Source organism: Portunus trituberculatus, chromosome 34, assembly GCF_017591435.1.
Source record: "Portunus trituberculatus isolate SZX2019 chromosome 34, ASM1759143v1, whole genome shotgun sequence".
In the NCBI taxonomy this organism is placed as follows: Eukaryota; Metazoa; Arthropoda; class Malacostraca; order Decapoda; family Portunidae; genus Portunus; species Portunus trituberculatus.
This window is the reverse complement of record NC_059288.1, coordinates 2,757,501-2,772,500: the sequence shown is the minus strand read 5'-3', so window position 1 is coordinate 2,772,500 and position 15,000 is coordinate 2,757,501. Positions and strand designations below refer to the sequence as shown.

Here is a 15,000-nt window from a genome sequence, read left to right as displayed (position 1 = left end):
AAAATATGATAAAAATTAGCGAAAGAAAACGAGGCGAGAAATAATACGAGGGTAACACACACACACACACACACACACACACACACACACACACCTTCCCTTCCTCCTTATTACCTTACCAGTAACACTATTCTGCACACTCACTACCTCCTCCTCCTCCTCCTCCTCCTCCTCCTCCTCCTCCTCCTCCTCCTCCTCCACTTCTTCCCAGGCTCTCTCTAACACTCACACTCTCTCTCTTTCGCTCCCCCTCCTTTTCACACACACACACACACACACACACACACACACACACACACACACACACACACACACACACACACACGCGAAGCCAAAAATCAGACAAAACAATAAAGAAACAAAGACACAAGAGGAAGTGACCAACACGAACCTCCGAGAGAGAGAGAGAGAGAGAGAGAGAGAGAGAGAGAGAGAGAGAGAGAGAGAGAGAGAGAGAGAGCAAACATCCCGTCAAGACAGACATGAAAAATACGAAAAAAAAAAAATACGGACAAAAAATATAATAAAAATAACAATAAAGAATAAAAATAACGAAAAAAAAAATCCAAACAAGAGAATTAATAAAAAAAATAAAGAGGAAGAGGAAGAGGAAGAGAGAATAGAGAAACAGAGAGACACATTTTCATTTACACTTCTTCTCTTCCTCCTCTTCCTCTTTCTCTTCCACTTACTAGAACGCTTATTGAGGTAGGAAGAAGAGGAGGAGGAGGAGGAGGAGGAGGAGCAAGAGGAGGAGGAGGAGGAGGAAACATTGCGGTGACGGGGAGAGGAAGTCAGTGGGGAGAGGAAAAGGACGAGAAGGGAGAGGAGGAGGGAGGAGAGGGAAGAGAGGAAGGAGAGTCGGAGAGAGGAGGGGAGAGGAGGGGAGAAGCGATGGGACGAACGGGAAAGGAAGTAAGAGAAGTGGAAGAGGAGGTGAAGAGGCTTGAGGGCTGGGAGGAGGAGGAGGAGGAAGAGGAGGAGGAGGAGGAGGAGGAGGATGGAGGGAGGGAGGGAGGAGGCGTGACGACGGTACCACAACTTTCCCCTCCTCCTCCTCCTCTTCCTCCTTCCTCCTCTTCCTCTATTCCTCCTCCTCCTCCTCCTCCTCCTCCTGTGTTTAGTCGCGGCCACTCGGAGGGGAAGAGAAGAGGAGGAGGAGGCAAGTGGGGAATAAAAAAAAGGAAAAACAACAACCGCCATGTTTTAAGAGAGAGAGAGAGAGAGAGAGAGAGAGAGAGAGAGAGAGAGAGAGAGAGAGAGAGAGAATATGAAAGAAATCTTGTTCATATGAACAGACGAAATTAAAGAAGAAACGAGAGAGAGAGAGAGATAAAAGAGAGAGAGAGAGAGAGAGAGAGAGAGAGAGAGAGAGAGAGAGAGAAATACGGGCGGTTACTAGTGGACAGTTGGAGAGAAGAACATTTGAGAGAGAGAGAGAGAGAGAGAGAGAGAGAGAGAGAGAGAGAGAGAGAGAGAGAGAGAGAGAGTAGGAAGGGAGGGAAGGAGGGAGGGATGGAAGAAAGGAAGGCGGTAGGGAAGCAAAGGACAGAGAGAGAGAGAGAGAGAGAGAGAGAGAGAGAGAGAGAGAGAGAGAGAGAGAGAAAGAGAAGGCCTAGCACGTGCCCATATACCTAACCTCTCTCTCTCTCTCTCTCTCTCTCCACAACATCTTGCTCTATTTTGACAGCTATCATTTTCATACTCTCTCTCTCTCTCTCTCTCTCTCTCTCTCTCTCACGCCTCGAGGGAAGAAGGCTATATAGGACTGCAATTTGCGAATCTTTCAAGGGCGGCGACGGGCAAGGCAGAAGTGAGGCGGGAGGGAAGCGGGAGGGAGGCTTTGGGGGGCTGGCTTTGGGGGTGGGGCGGGCCTGGCTAGTGCGGGGCTGGTCTGGGGCGGGGAGGGTCTCACAGCGTTCCTCATAACAAGGCGAAAAACGTCGATCTCAAGATATTTCGAAAACCTGAGGAAGTGAAGCGGAACCGGCCGGAGCTAACGAGGCAGGCACCACCAGGACTGAGGTATTAACACTTTTTATGGGCGAGTTTCGGGCGGTTTTATGACGGTCCGACCACCAGCCACTTCTCGGGGGTGGCTGTGGGCGGCGCGGGCGTGAGGGAGGGAAAGACTGGGGCGGTGCGAGGTGTGAGGGAGGGACAAGAGTGGTGGGGGTGAGGAAAAAGTGGGTGGGTATATGAGTAAGGGAGGGTGCGTGGTCATGGGCGTGAGGGAAGGAGTGTGGGCGGGTTGGTGGAGGTGAGGGAAGGATAGAGGGAGGGTTTGTGGGGGTATGGGAGGGAATTTCTGTGACTGTATGGGCGAGAGAGAGAGAGAGAGAGAGAGAGAGAGAGAGAGAGAGAGATGTGAGCGTAAGTACAAGAAGTGGAGGGAAAATATGGAGGAAAGGAGGATTAGTGTGGAGGGAGGCGAGGGGAGGCAAGATTCCCTCCACTCCGGGTCATGTGAGGGAGTGAGTTGTGAGGGATGGAGAGGTGGAGGAGTGGAGGAAGAAATAATGGAAAGGAGGGGAAGAGGGTAAATTTTCCTCCCTCGCTGACCTTGTGAGGATGGTGGGGAGTGAGAGCCGCCCTCCTTCTCCTCTTTCTCCTCCTCCTCCTATACTTCCTCTTCCTCTCTTCTTCTTTTCTTCTTTTTCATCTTCCTCCTCTTCCTTCTCTTCAATCTTCTTCTTCCTTATACTTCTCTTGTCTTCATCCTCCTCCTCTTCTTTCTACTCTCTTCCTCCCCTCTTCTTTTTTTTATCCTCTTCTATATACTCTTCCTCATAGTTCTCTTCTCTTTCATCCCCTCTTTCATCTCTCTCTCTCTCTCTCTCTCTCTCTCTCTCTCTCTCTCTCTCTCTCTCTCTCCTCCTCCTCTCCTCCTCCTCCTCCTCCTCCTCCTCCTCCTCCTCCTCCTCCTCTTACCGCATGCAGTGACTCGCTCAGATTTCACGGTGTCACGTGGGCTTAGGTTACCGCGCAGTGCTTGTCTCCTGCGCTGAATGCTGACCTCTGACTTCCACTGACCACCCCGGCCTGGCCCTGTGGCGGCGGGCGGTGCGGGGGCGGCGGCGTAGCAGTCAGCGGGAGGCCAGCGGGAGGAGAGGAAATACCGGCTAATGACTTCTCCTTCAGGAAACACGACAGCATTAGTGAAAGTGACGGCGACGCTGCTCCCGTGTGCGTGTGCGTGTGAGTGTACCGGGAAGAGGAGGCCCCAGGTACACGCCTCAGGCACGAAGGAAGTTCCCCCCCGGAGGCAGAAGCGGTGGGAGGAGGGGGATGGGGGAGGCGGAGCTGGCGGGCTGGCGGAGGTGGACTGATATCAAAACATGACGAGCGAGAGGAAGAGGAAATCGGCATAAAGATAATATGAACCTTTGGAGAAACAGCAATAGTGGGAGGAGGAGGAGGAGGAGGAGGAGGAGGAGGAGGAGGAGGAGGAGGAACACGGGGGAGGAGAGCGTGGGACTAAACCAATGTTCAGGTTACAACTTTCGCCTATAATTCCACCTCAGACAATTTTATTTCGCGTTCTGTGGCTGCCTTCTCGCTGCGGGTCACACCTCCTGGCGGGGCGGGGCGGGGCGGGGCGGGGCGGATCGGGATGGAGAAGCTTGGAGGTGGAGTGGAGAGACTGAAGACACTGGAGAGACTAGAAGAGACTGGAAGAAGCGAAACTGACCCTGAGTGAAGATGGTAATTGTGAGGATGGGAGGCTGGAGAGATTCAACATTTTCTCTTCTCTTTCTAGTTTTTATCTTTTGTCGTTTCTCTATAGTGATTGGTTGGCGCCACGAACGAGTCCCCTCCAGTTGTTTCTATGCCTTCTGTCCCTCTGTGCTTCCCATCCTCTGCATCTTCGCCACAATTCCATCCCTCCATCTCTCTTTCTCTTCCCCTCTCTCTCTTCCTCCATCAATTAGTTTCCTCCACACTCTTTCAATCGTTTACTGGTCATTTCTTACTTGTATTTGGCCAATTACCATCTCCTTATCTCCTTATCTTCCCCCGTAATGCACTCCACTCTTGCTGAAGACTGAAGTGATAGTTGAAATGAACAGTACACTTCGTCCCTGTCTGCTTCTGTATTTCCATCTTCCTATGACCTGAACGCATCTAAGACTGAGGTTTCAAGATAGACACTAATCCCATTCTTTTTTTGGCTAAGTCTCTCGGAACTGCTCGGGGACTGGCATCTAAGTGGGTCGTTTCTGATGATTTTTGATGCTCTTGGCCATATTTTCCCTCTTACTTAAAAGAAACAACACCACTGGAGGTTTGGAGACAGACACATATTTATCCCATTATTCGGCTAACTCTCTCGTACCTGCTCGGGAACTTGCATCTAAGTGGGCCATTTCTGCCTATTTTCGTTGCTCTTGGCCATATTTCTCCTCTTACATAAAAAAAAAAACACCCCACCAACACCACTGCCCTCCCGAGGCCTACACGCCCCACGTCCCAGAAGAGGCGTGTATCTCTGGCAAGCGGGAATGTAACACCACCACACTGGCACAACGCGTGACTGTGGGAGATTAACGCCTTTACCTGTAGGCCGCCTGGGTCACCTGAGCGCATCACGAGGGGGGTCACAACGGGGTCACAGCGAGGGTGAAGTCACACGGTCACTCACGAAGAAGAGGACACCTGGTTGTGTACGTGTGGTGGTAATGAGTGTTTGGCGCAGGTGTGTGCAGGTGTGTAAATGTGTGCAGAGGTATGTAGGTGTGTGTAGAGGTGTCCGGTGGTGTGTAGAGGTATGTATAGGTGTGTGCAGGTATGTAAACGTGTGTGCAGGTGTGTATAGGTTTGTAGAGGTGTGTGCAGATGTTTACAGGTGTGTGCAACTATGTACAAGTGTGTATATGAATGTGCAGGTGTGTATAGATGTGTACAGGTGTGTCCAGGTTTGTGAAGGTGTGTCTCTGGAATGCTTGGTTTCCTCATAAAGACAGTTTTCACAGGCCAAACTGTTGAGTACTGAGATTCATATTAGTGTTTCTTTTCTTTTCATTGGTGATGGGAATCCTCATTAAACTAACAAGATCATAAACACACTAAACAACTTCCAGCACAATATGTTGAAAATGCAAAACTCCTTTTAAACTATCACTAAATTCAAAATACTGTAAAAAAAAAGTGTAGGATATCTTCATGCTATCATTATAATCATGAAAATGTCCCTTGAAAAAATTGAATACCTTCCTGAAACCTTATCAAACTACCACTAGGGTCATGGCAACACTCTTAGATACCTCAGTAACTTCCCACAACACAGCAATTTTTTTTTTATTTACACCATGTGGGGGTTTTCAATGGGAATTAATGGGTTAAATGGGATACTTTTTGGGGTACCTCCTATCTCAAAGCCCACCCGCTAGGAAACCCTTGCCCCGAATGAGGAAGCCCAACCCACACTCGGACAGCGGACAGATTCGAACCCGTGCGCTTGGAGACCCCTCGGACCTCAAAGCATGCATGGTTCCTCTGTATTTAGATACCACTAATATCATGAAAACTCCCTTGAAAGCATTAGTAACTTCCATTATAGCCAAGGCAAAGCCGAGGCAAAGGTACATAAGCTCTGTCATCCCTTTGATTGATATCTGACTGACATTTTCTCAGCCACTATGCATTCTGAGACATTACTTATCGTTCTAGTCACTTGCAAACATCATATGGACAAAATATATTCTTCTTATCTCCTTTCTTATAAATGTTCCGTACATTGTTACTGTGAATTGTTGCACGAGTTAACCTATATTGCCAGAATCATGAAAACTCCTTTGAACACTTTAGTAACTTCCAACATAGCGTGAAGATCATCGAGCACTACCACACTCATAAAAATCTTTTGAAAACCTTTGTATCTTTCAATATAGCATGGTAAGATGAAAAAAAAAAAAAAAACTATCACAATCATGAAAACTCCCTTGAAGAATATAGTAGCTTCCAATATACCATAAAAAAAATGCTACCAGTCATAAACATTCCTTGCACACCATAGTAATTTCAAATATAGGACGATAAGATGGAAAAAAAATAACTATCACAATCATGAAAACATCCTTGCAAACCATAGTAACCTCCAATATATAGAATGACAAGATGGAAAAACAACTAACAGAATTATGAAAACTCCATTGAAAACCACAGTAACCTCAACCGCAACCTATTTAAGTCGAGATGAGGCGACGAAGGGTTGGGGAACACGGCCAGCAGTCAGTAGGGAGCGGAGGACACGAGGACAAGGCGCCAGGTTGGTATGATAGGCGCCCCTCTCCGCCGTGCGCCGCGGTGGTCACGCCTCACTGCGCAGCGCCACGACGGGAGGATTTCAGGGCGTCATAACCTGATTTCCAGAAGACATGATATTCCCCCAACCAACCGGCACGCCCTCCCCCTTCCCTCCCCTCTCCTTCCCATCCCTCCCCCGCGCTGGCCGGTGAGTCAGTGAGTGCATTGCGACGCTCATCCCTACAGCTGTGCGCTTCTTCACTTTTTTGCGTGCAGGGCCGCGATATGGGACAGGAGACGTGGCTTGAGTGTCCGTGATGGGGCGGCACACACACGCACTTCACCTCGTTAGCCGCGGCCACGCCAAGGCTCGCCGCGTAACGAGATAATTCTAAATTTCTCACTAAAGGGTCTGGCGGTCTGCGTGTGGGTGGCGGCGGCGGCGGGCGTTGCTCTGGCTTTACTGGAGTGGCTGTGGGTCTGGTGCGGGCGGCGCGGGCTGTGCGGGTTGTGCAGTGGTGTGGTGCTGCGTCAGTGCTGCCTCAGTGTGGTCACAGTGTTAATCTTACCGCAGTGACTCGTGAATAATTGACTTGTACCGCTGTGTGTGTGTGTGTGTGTGTGTGTGTGTGTGTGTGTGTGTGTGTGTGTGTGTGTGTGTGTGTGTGTGTGTGTGTGTGAGAGATTCTGAATAACGTTATGTGACTGTGTGTGAAACTTTCCGTGACTCTCAGTGATTCTTAGTGACTCTGATAACTCAAACAATGACTCAGGCAGTTACGCCAAATTTTCTTAACACACCAAGTATAACAACCACTCCAATCTCCAAAAGTGAATAAAGTACCAACATCACCACCACCACCACCACCAACATCAACACCACCACCAACATCAACACCACCACCATCATCATCACCACCACCATCACCATTACCATTCTGCATCCATCTCCCACGCCAGCTCCATCCCGCCCACGCCTGCTCCCGCGCCCTCTTCATTACGTGCGCCCTCCGCCAGTCATGCAGTGCGCGGCCAGCCTTGCCGGGTCACTGAGCACGGCCAACAAGGCAGTGTCGTGCTTGGCGTGAAGGGGAGGACGGCACGGGTAGGGGGAGGGGAAGAGGAGGAAGGGCAGGCAAGGGGAGGGTACTAAGGAAGGGGTAAGGGAGGGAAGTGGTGTCACAAAGCGCTCCCTCCTCCCCTCCTACCCTTCTCTCCCCATTCCTTTCTTTTACCACACACACGTACTCTCCCCACTCTCTCCCTTCTCCCTTCCTCTCCCCGCTGCTCTCACTCATCACTCCCATTATTCAGTGTGATTTTCCATATCACTCACACTGAGGTTGGGTTACCTAGTGTACATGATACCTGTTATTGTCACCCTTTTTGCAGGTGCACTTAAAATGATGCTCTTGTTTTGATGGGTTTGAATATATTAAGTTTTTTTTTTTTTATCTCCTCTTCCTCCTCCTCTTAACACTTTCCCTCCGCCATTTCCTCCATCCTTCACCGTTTTCCTCCCGCTCTCCTCTCCTCTTCTCCTCCATATATCCCTCCAGCTCTCCTTTCCTCCATCCCTCCACGCTTCCCTCCATCCGTCCTCTACCCACCCCCCTAGTCCTCTACTACTTACCTTTCCTCCGCTCTCCTCCTCCATCCTCCATCCCTCCTTCTCTACCTACTTACCTTCCCTGCCGCCCTCCTTTCCTTCATCCCTCCACGCCTTCCTCCCCCCGACGCACTGCCCTCCCGGCGCACCTCCACGCACGCACAGACAACACAGAACACCCGCCCGCCGTGCACCTCACGTCGCGAGGTCACATAGTCGACAGTGTTCACGCAGCTTGAAGAATAATGAGAACAGAGAGAGGAGAAATAGCTCTCTCTCTCTCTCTCTCTCTTTTTTTTTTTTTTTTTTTTTATTTAAACATAATTTATACAGAAGAACATGTACCCAAAGGCGCACTGTCGTGTGCTACCTATTCTAAGGGTACTACAATCTATTTCTCTACAATATTTACAAGACTTAAAAATAGAAAATATACAAGATGGTCAGCATGTAAATGGAGCACTGTTCTTTTCACTTCACTAGCACTATTCACGCACTGCACTACACTGAGTGTCACGTCACAAAGAGTGTCAGAGGAGTTGGCAGTGTCTGTCTCCACTTATGTGCCATCAGTTTGACACTGTGTGTGTTCATCTCCTGGACGTGAGGCACCGCGGCCGTGAACAAGTTCCACATCCTGGAGACGCGTCCTGCGAAGGTGCGTTGATGCTGACACCCGTGGGATCGCGGCACCTCTACGGCGTCACCACCATTGAGCACCGTTCTCGTGCTCCGTGCGGTGACTCTCAGAGGATGACGCAGCCCTGCCAGATGTGGCACTCTTTGCACCTGTGCCTTATGGAACACTACGATTGCCGCCACATCTCTGCGGTGTTCCAGTGAATCAAGGGGACGCTCAGGCTCTGGGTGAGGTGGTATTGCAGCATCTACTAGCCGTATGGCGCGGCGTTGGATGCTGTCCAGTCTCCTTCTGTGTGTGGCGGCACAGGACATCCAGGAGAGAGCTGCGTACTCAAGGTGGGGCCGCACCTGTGCCTTGTACAGCAGCAGTCTCCCCTTCCTGTCGAGGAAACTGGCGATCCTTCTGAGAGCGGAGATCCTGTGAGAGGCTTTCTTGGCAATGGATTTGACATGGCTGTCAAACCTCAGCCCTCGATCCACCTCCACTCCAAGTATCTTGACGTCATCTTGGAGTGGGAGAGCAGCAGCGCCAAAGACAACTTTCCTGCCATTGCTGCCATGGCGGCTGGGGACCGAGAGACAACCATTGCCTGTGTCTTCTCCGGCGCGAATGTCACTTGCCAGCGAGCACCCCACTCCTTTATCACTCGTAGCTGCTGATTGATGGCCTCAGCAGCCCGCCCACTGTCCTGGCGTGGATAGGTATAGGAGAGGGTGCAGTCATCAGCATAGGCCTTGACTCCTGGCAGTAGCTGGAGAAGATCATCCACGTAGATATTCCACAGGAGTGGGCCAAGAATTGAACCCTGTGGCACTGATGCCTCCACAGGCAGGGACTCAGATGTTTGCCCGTTGACAACCACCTTGAGGCTTCTGTCCTGCAGGTAATTTCCCAGGAGTCGTAGCAAGCCACCCTGGATGCCTTTAGCACGAAGCTTTTCCAGTAATCCGTTGTGCCATACTTTATCAAAAGCTCCAGCTATGTCCAAAGCAACCACTATAGTGTCCTTGCCGTCGTCGAGGGCGTCCTGCCACTGCCTGGTGAGAAGCATCATTAGGTCGGAGGTTGACCTTCCAGGTCTGAACCCAAACTGTTGGTCTGAGAGGAGGGCATTGTCCTTGAGATGGCTACACACCACCTCTGCCACGACCCTCTCAAACACTTTACCCACCACTGACAACAGGGATATGGGTCTGTAGTTTTTTGGGTCCGTCCTGGAGCTTTTTGTGTACAGGAACTACTCGAGCCTCCTTCCACACTGAAGGCCAGACGTTTTCCCGTACACAAGTTGTGAAGACTTGGGTGAGAGGGGCAGCCAGTTCCTGGGAGCATCGCTTCAGCAGGTGCGGGCTGATGTCATCAGGGCCGGTAGCTTTCTGTGTGTCCAGGCCCCGCAATAATCGCTTCACCTGCTGATGCGTCACCTCCACCATGGTGACAGTCTTCTCACATTGCTGGACCAGCTGAGGCGGTGGCTGCTGTGGATTCCCCACCTTCATTTTTTCAGCAAACAAGGAAGCCAGCAACTGTGCCCTCTCCTTACTGCTGGTGGCGACAGTACCGTCCTGCTTGCTGAGGGGAGGGATGGATTCTTGGTGGCCAGTTCCCTGTTTGTCCTTAACAAGGGACCACCAAGTTTTGTTTCTCTCTCTCTCTCTCTCTCTCTCTCCATAATCCAGTAAATGCACACTCCCTCACGCCCCACTCCCGCACGCCCACGCCCACTTCTGCTTCGGGCGTGAGGCAGGCACCAACACCATCACCACCACCACCATCACCACTGCCACTATCTTCCTCTACATCCTCTTTGCTAGGGCTTAGGGAAGGGGAAGAGAGGGGAGAGAAGGAAGTTTAAGTGAGGGTAATCATGAAGGGAAGGGGAAAGGGATGGGTGAAGGTAAAGAGGGGAAGAGAGAAAAGAGAGGCGAGTTTAAGGAGGAAAAGGAATTGGAGAGAAGATGGGAAGGAGAAGCAATAGTGAGGAATAAATAAAGAAGAAGAGGAAGGAGAAAGGAAGCGAGAGATAATGAAGAGAAAAAAGAAAGAAAGATAAAAAAAAAAGAAGGGGAACACACAAGAGATTCAAGGACAAGAAGAAATAGAAAAGTAGAACGAAGGAAATAGAAGATGAACGAAAAGAAAGAGACAAACAAAGAGACGAAGAGACGATGAAAGAGAGAGAGAGAGAGAGAGAGAGAGAGAGAGAGAGAGAGAGAGAGAGAGAAAGAGATAGAGACGACTCAGTTTCATCCTCAGTGGGTCACGTATAAGGTACCTCTCACTGGCTCTCTCTCTCTCTCTCTCTCTCTCTCTCTCTCTCTCACTCACATCGCCTGAAGACATTATATTAAGTTCATCACGCCAGAAAACATAACTTGAAAGCGGAGGATTCAAGCAAGACACCGCCAGTCCTTATTGTCGTAACGAAGAGAGAGAGAGAGAGAGAGAGAGAGAGAGAGAGAGAGAGAGAGAGAGAGAGAGTTTTGTTCATATGCAGTGATCAGATTTACGAAGAAACAAGAGAGAGAAAGATAGAAAAAAACAGAGAGAGAGAGAGAGAGAGAGAGAGAGAGAGAGAGAGAGAGAGAGAGAGAGAGAGAGAGATTAAGAGAACCGGTAAATATAAATAAGCAATACGTTATCGACGGATGAGAGAGAGAGAGAGAGAGAGAGAGAGAGAGAGAGAGAGAGAGAGAGAGAGAGAGAGAGCTTGATATACACAAAAAATTCGAGTCAAACAGATAAAAAGCGGAAGTGAGAGCAAAAAATGACAAAAAAAAGTAATGGCGCAAAAACGGAGAGAATAAATATAAACACGAAGAATAGACGAACATAGAATAGAGATAAATAAAAGATAAATAAACAGGGAAAAAAAAATAACTCACACCGGAATTAATATGATAAAGAGGACACCGAGAGAACGAAGAGAGGAAGAGGAAACTAAATAAATAAAACGTATGAGAGAAAATGCCGAACAGGAAATAGCAAACAAAGAAGAGAGAGAGAGAGAGAGAGAGAGAGAGAGAGAGAGAGAGAGAGAGAGAGAGAGAGAGAGAGAGAGAGAGAGAGAGAGAGAGAGAGAGAGAGTTAACAAGAAATGATGAAAAGAAAAAACAGGAAAATAACTGGAAGAAAGAGAAATAGAGAGGAAAAGAGAAATAAGAAGAGAAGAAGAAGAAAATGAAAATAATTAAAGAAAAGAGAACCGGAAGAAGAGAAATAAATAAGATGAAGAGAAGAAAGACAAGAAAAAATAATTAAAGACTTGGAAAAAAAAAAAAACAAAAAAACGAAGAAAAAAAAAGAAGAAGGAAGAAGAAAAGAAAGAGAAAAATAAGATAAAGAAAAGAAAGACAAGGGAAAACAAACTACGGCAGTAAATAAAAGAAGACGTAAGAAAGAATAAGAGAGAGAGAGAAAAAAAAAAAGAGAAAAAAAAGAAAGAAGAGAAATAAGATGAAGAGAAGAAGAAGAAGAAGAAGGAATCCCGTGTTTACATTAGTGCCTCCTCGTGGGGTGAACTTGTTATTAGTGAAAACGGGATACATGACGTCACACGCAGGGCAGGATGTGAGTGCCTAACCCTCCAGGGGCAACACGTGACGGCTTGCACGCGTCACTATACCGCCGCTGTGTGTGTGTGTGTGTGTGTGTGTGTGTGTGTGTGTGTGTGTGTGTTGTCCGTCCTTGCTTCCTCTCCTCCTCACTTCTTCTTATTCATTTATTTATTCATTCTTAGTAATTTCTATTCTTGTCTGTTTTTCCTTTTCTTTCATTTATTCTTTTTTCTTCTTCTTTATCTGATGAGTAATGGTCTACGCTGTTTCTCGTGTGTGTGTGTGTGTGTGTGTGTGTTTGTGTGTGTGTTCTTTCCCTCTATTTCTTTCCACCGTTTCATTCTTCTCATTATTATTCCTTCACTCATTCCTTCTCACATTTTTCGTTTCACTTCTTTCCTTCCTTCTTTCCTCCTTCTCACTCTTCTCTACCTAATATTCTTCTCTCTTTCCTGTTTCCTATCATCATTTACTCCTTTCCTCCATTCCTTTCTCGTTTCCATCTCTTTCTTTCGTGAGTAAACAATTCTATCCACTTAAACAACAAAATCTCGTCATATTTATCTATTTTCTGTATTAATCTCATGCTCTGATCTCGCCTCGACTTCAATTTAATCTCACTTTCGTCACCTTCTGTCCTCGTTGATACTGTAATCCCTATCTCTTCAAAAACTCGTCTCAAACTCGTCCTAACTCGTCTTAACTCATCTCATTCCACCAGAACTTATCCCAACCTCTGCAATCCGTCCCAAACTCGTCCCAACTATCCCCAACTAGCCTCAGCTCGCTCCAAGGCCACCCAGTCTCGTCTCAACTCGTCTCATTCCACCCCAGATCAATCTAACGCCTGTAATTCGTCCCACACTCGCCCAAACTCATACAAACTCGTCCTAATGGTGCCAAAACTCGTCAGATCTCAACCCTAACTGGCAGTCCTCGTGTCCCTCTCGTTCCTTGACCTCGCTAGCCAAAAACCAAGGGAAGCAGAGAGAGAGAGAGAGAGAGAGAGAGAGAGAGAGAGAGAGAGAGAGAGAGAGAGAGAGAGAGAGAGTGAGAGGTGAGAGGCAGCGGTGTGCGAAACTCATCATGTGCTCACGAACACTCACTTGTTGATTCATATGCGACCTGTTGCGAGGAGAGGAGGAGGAGGAGGAGGAGGAAGAGGAGGAGGAGGAGGAGGATGGGGGAAGGAGGAGGAGATGGGGGGAATGGGGTAATATCTTCCTCCTCCTCCTCCCTCCTCCTCCCCCATCGTTGCCAATGCACTACTTTAATGTTAATCATGTTGATCTATTAGTACAGAAAATAACAAATATTGGCATAACCACTACAGATTTACGCGACTAACCTGTTGCTCGTGTGTGTGTGTGTGTGTGTGTGTGTGTGTGTGTGTGTGTGTGTGTGTGTGTGTGTGTGTGTGTGTGTGTGTGTGTGTGGTTACAAGCTCAAGTTGCCTGCTTGTGATTGTTACCTTGTTAATTTGAGACGTTTCTTGTAACCACTGTCACCACCATCACTATCATCACCACCACCACCACTACCACCACTACCACTATCACCACCACCGCTACCACTACCACCGTCACCACCACCGCTACTACTATTAATTACTACTACTACTACTACTACTACTACCACCACCACCACCGGTACCATCACTTGATCACCACTTCAGTCAAAATTTACAGACAAGATTCATAACAAAAACTGCAGTAAGACATGTACGACCACCACCACCACCACCACCACCACCACCACCATCACCATCACCATCACCAGCACCACCACCAGCACCACCGCCACTTTATCTGATTCCCACCACTCATCACCCCGCTACAGGTTTTCACATTTGACCAAAGGCAGGTGTGCAGAGAGAGAGAGAGAGAGAGAGAGAGAGAGAGAGAGAGAGAGAGAGAGAGAGAGAGAGAGAGAGAGAGGCTGCGAAAGTAAGATACAAATTTTCTTATTACGAAAAAAACTTTTCTTTCATGTTTGCTCTAACTGTACAGGGAAGAGAGAGAGAGAGAGAGAGAGAGAGAGAGAGAGAGAGAGAGAGAGAGAGAGAGAGAGAGAGAGAGAGAGAGAGAGAGAGAGAGAAAGTAAGGTCAGCCCCCCAACCAGGAACGTTTTTTTCTCCTCCTCCTTCTCCTCCTCCTCCTCCTCCTCCTTCTCCTTGTGTACAGGGAGAATTTATGACACCATGAAAGTAATAAATTAGCAAATAAATAAATAGATTAATAATAAGAGAATATAAATGGAAAAGTCAAGGTATTGTACGTGTGTGTGTGTGTGTGTGTGTGTGTGTGTGTGTGTGTGTGTGTGTGTGTGTGTGTGTGCGTACATACCTCTAGCATGTCCCTCAAGGTAGCCACGTTCTCGCTTACCTGGAAAGAAAGAGAACAGGTGAGTTAGGTTGATTAATTGCAGGTAAACACACACACACACACACACACACACACACACACACACACACACACACACACACACACACACACAATCGTCTTACAACAACATCTACTACTACAACTATTATCATTATTATTATTACTGTTATTATTATTATTATTATTATTATTATTATTATTATTATTATTATTATCACCACCACCACCACCACCACCACCACCACCACCACCACCACCACCACACTGACAACATCTGCATTTCCTTCTCCATTAATACTTCCCCAACACATTAGGCAAGAGGAGGAGGAGGAGGAGGAGGAGGAGGAGGAGGAGGAGAAGAAGAGGAGGAGGGGAAAGTACATGACATCCCAACCTCTACCTCCTCCTCCTCCAACACCACCTCTTCCTCCTCCTCCTCCTCCTCCTCCTCCTCCTCCTCCTCCTCCTCCTCCTCACGAAAGTCAACATGTGATCAACTCGTCCCGTTATGGTAAGGTTCCCCCCATTTCTCCCCCATCATTCCTCCCTCTTTCCCCAACC

General features: G+C 48.2%; 1 protein-coding gene across 10 annotated transcripts in view; it reads right to left on the bottom strand.

Moving 5' to 3' along the window:
- LOC123512842 (forkhead box protein P1-like) overlaps positions 1–15,000 on the bottom strand; it is a 697,058-nt gene that overhangs the window by 256,393 nt on the left and 425,665 nt on the right. For 3 of the 10 annotated variants that reach the window (XM_045269459.1, XM_045269466.1, XM_045269470.1), the window contains exon 2: positions 14,401–14,439. The exons of the other annotated variants lie outside the window; for them this stretch is intronic. In XM_045269459.1, coding sequence (XP_045125394.1) covers positions 14,401–14,439 — 39 coding nt within the window. The remainder of the gene's footprint in view (positions 1–14,400; positions 14,440–15,000) is intronic. 10 annotated transcript variants of the gene reach the window in all.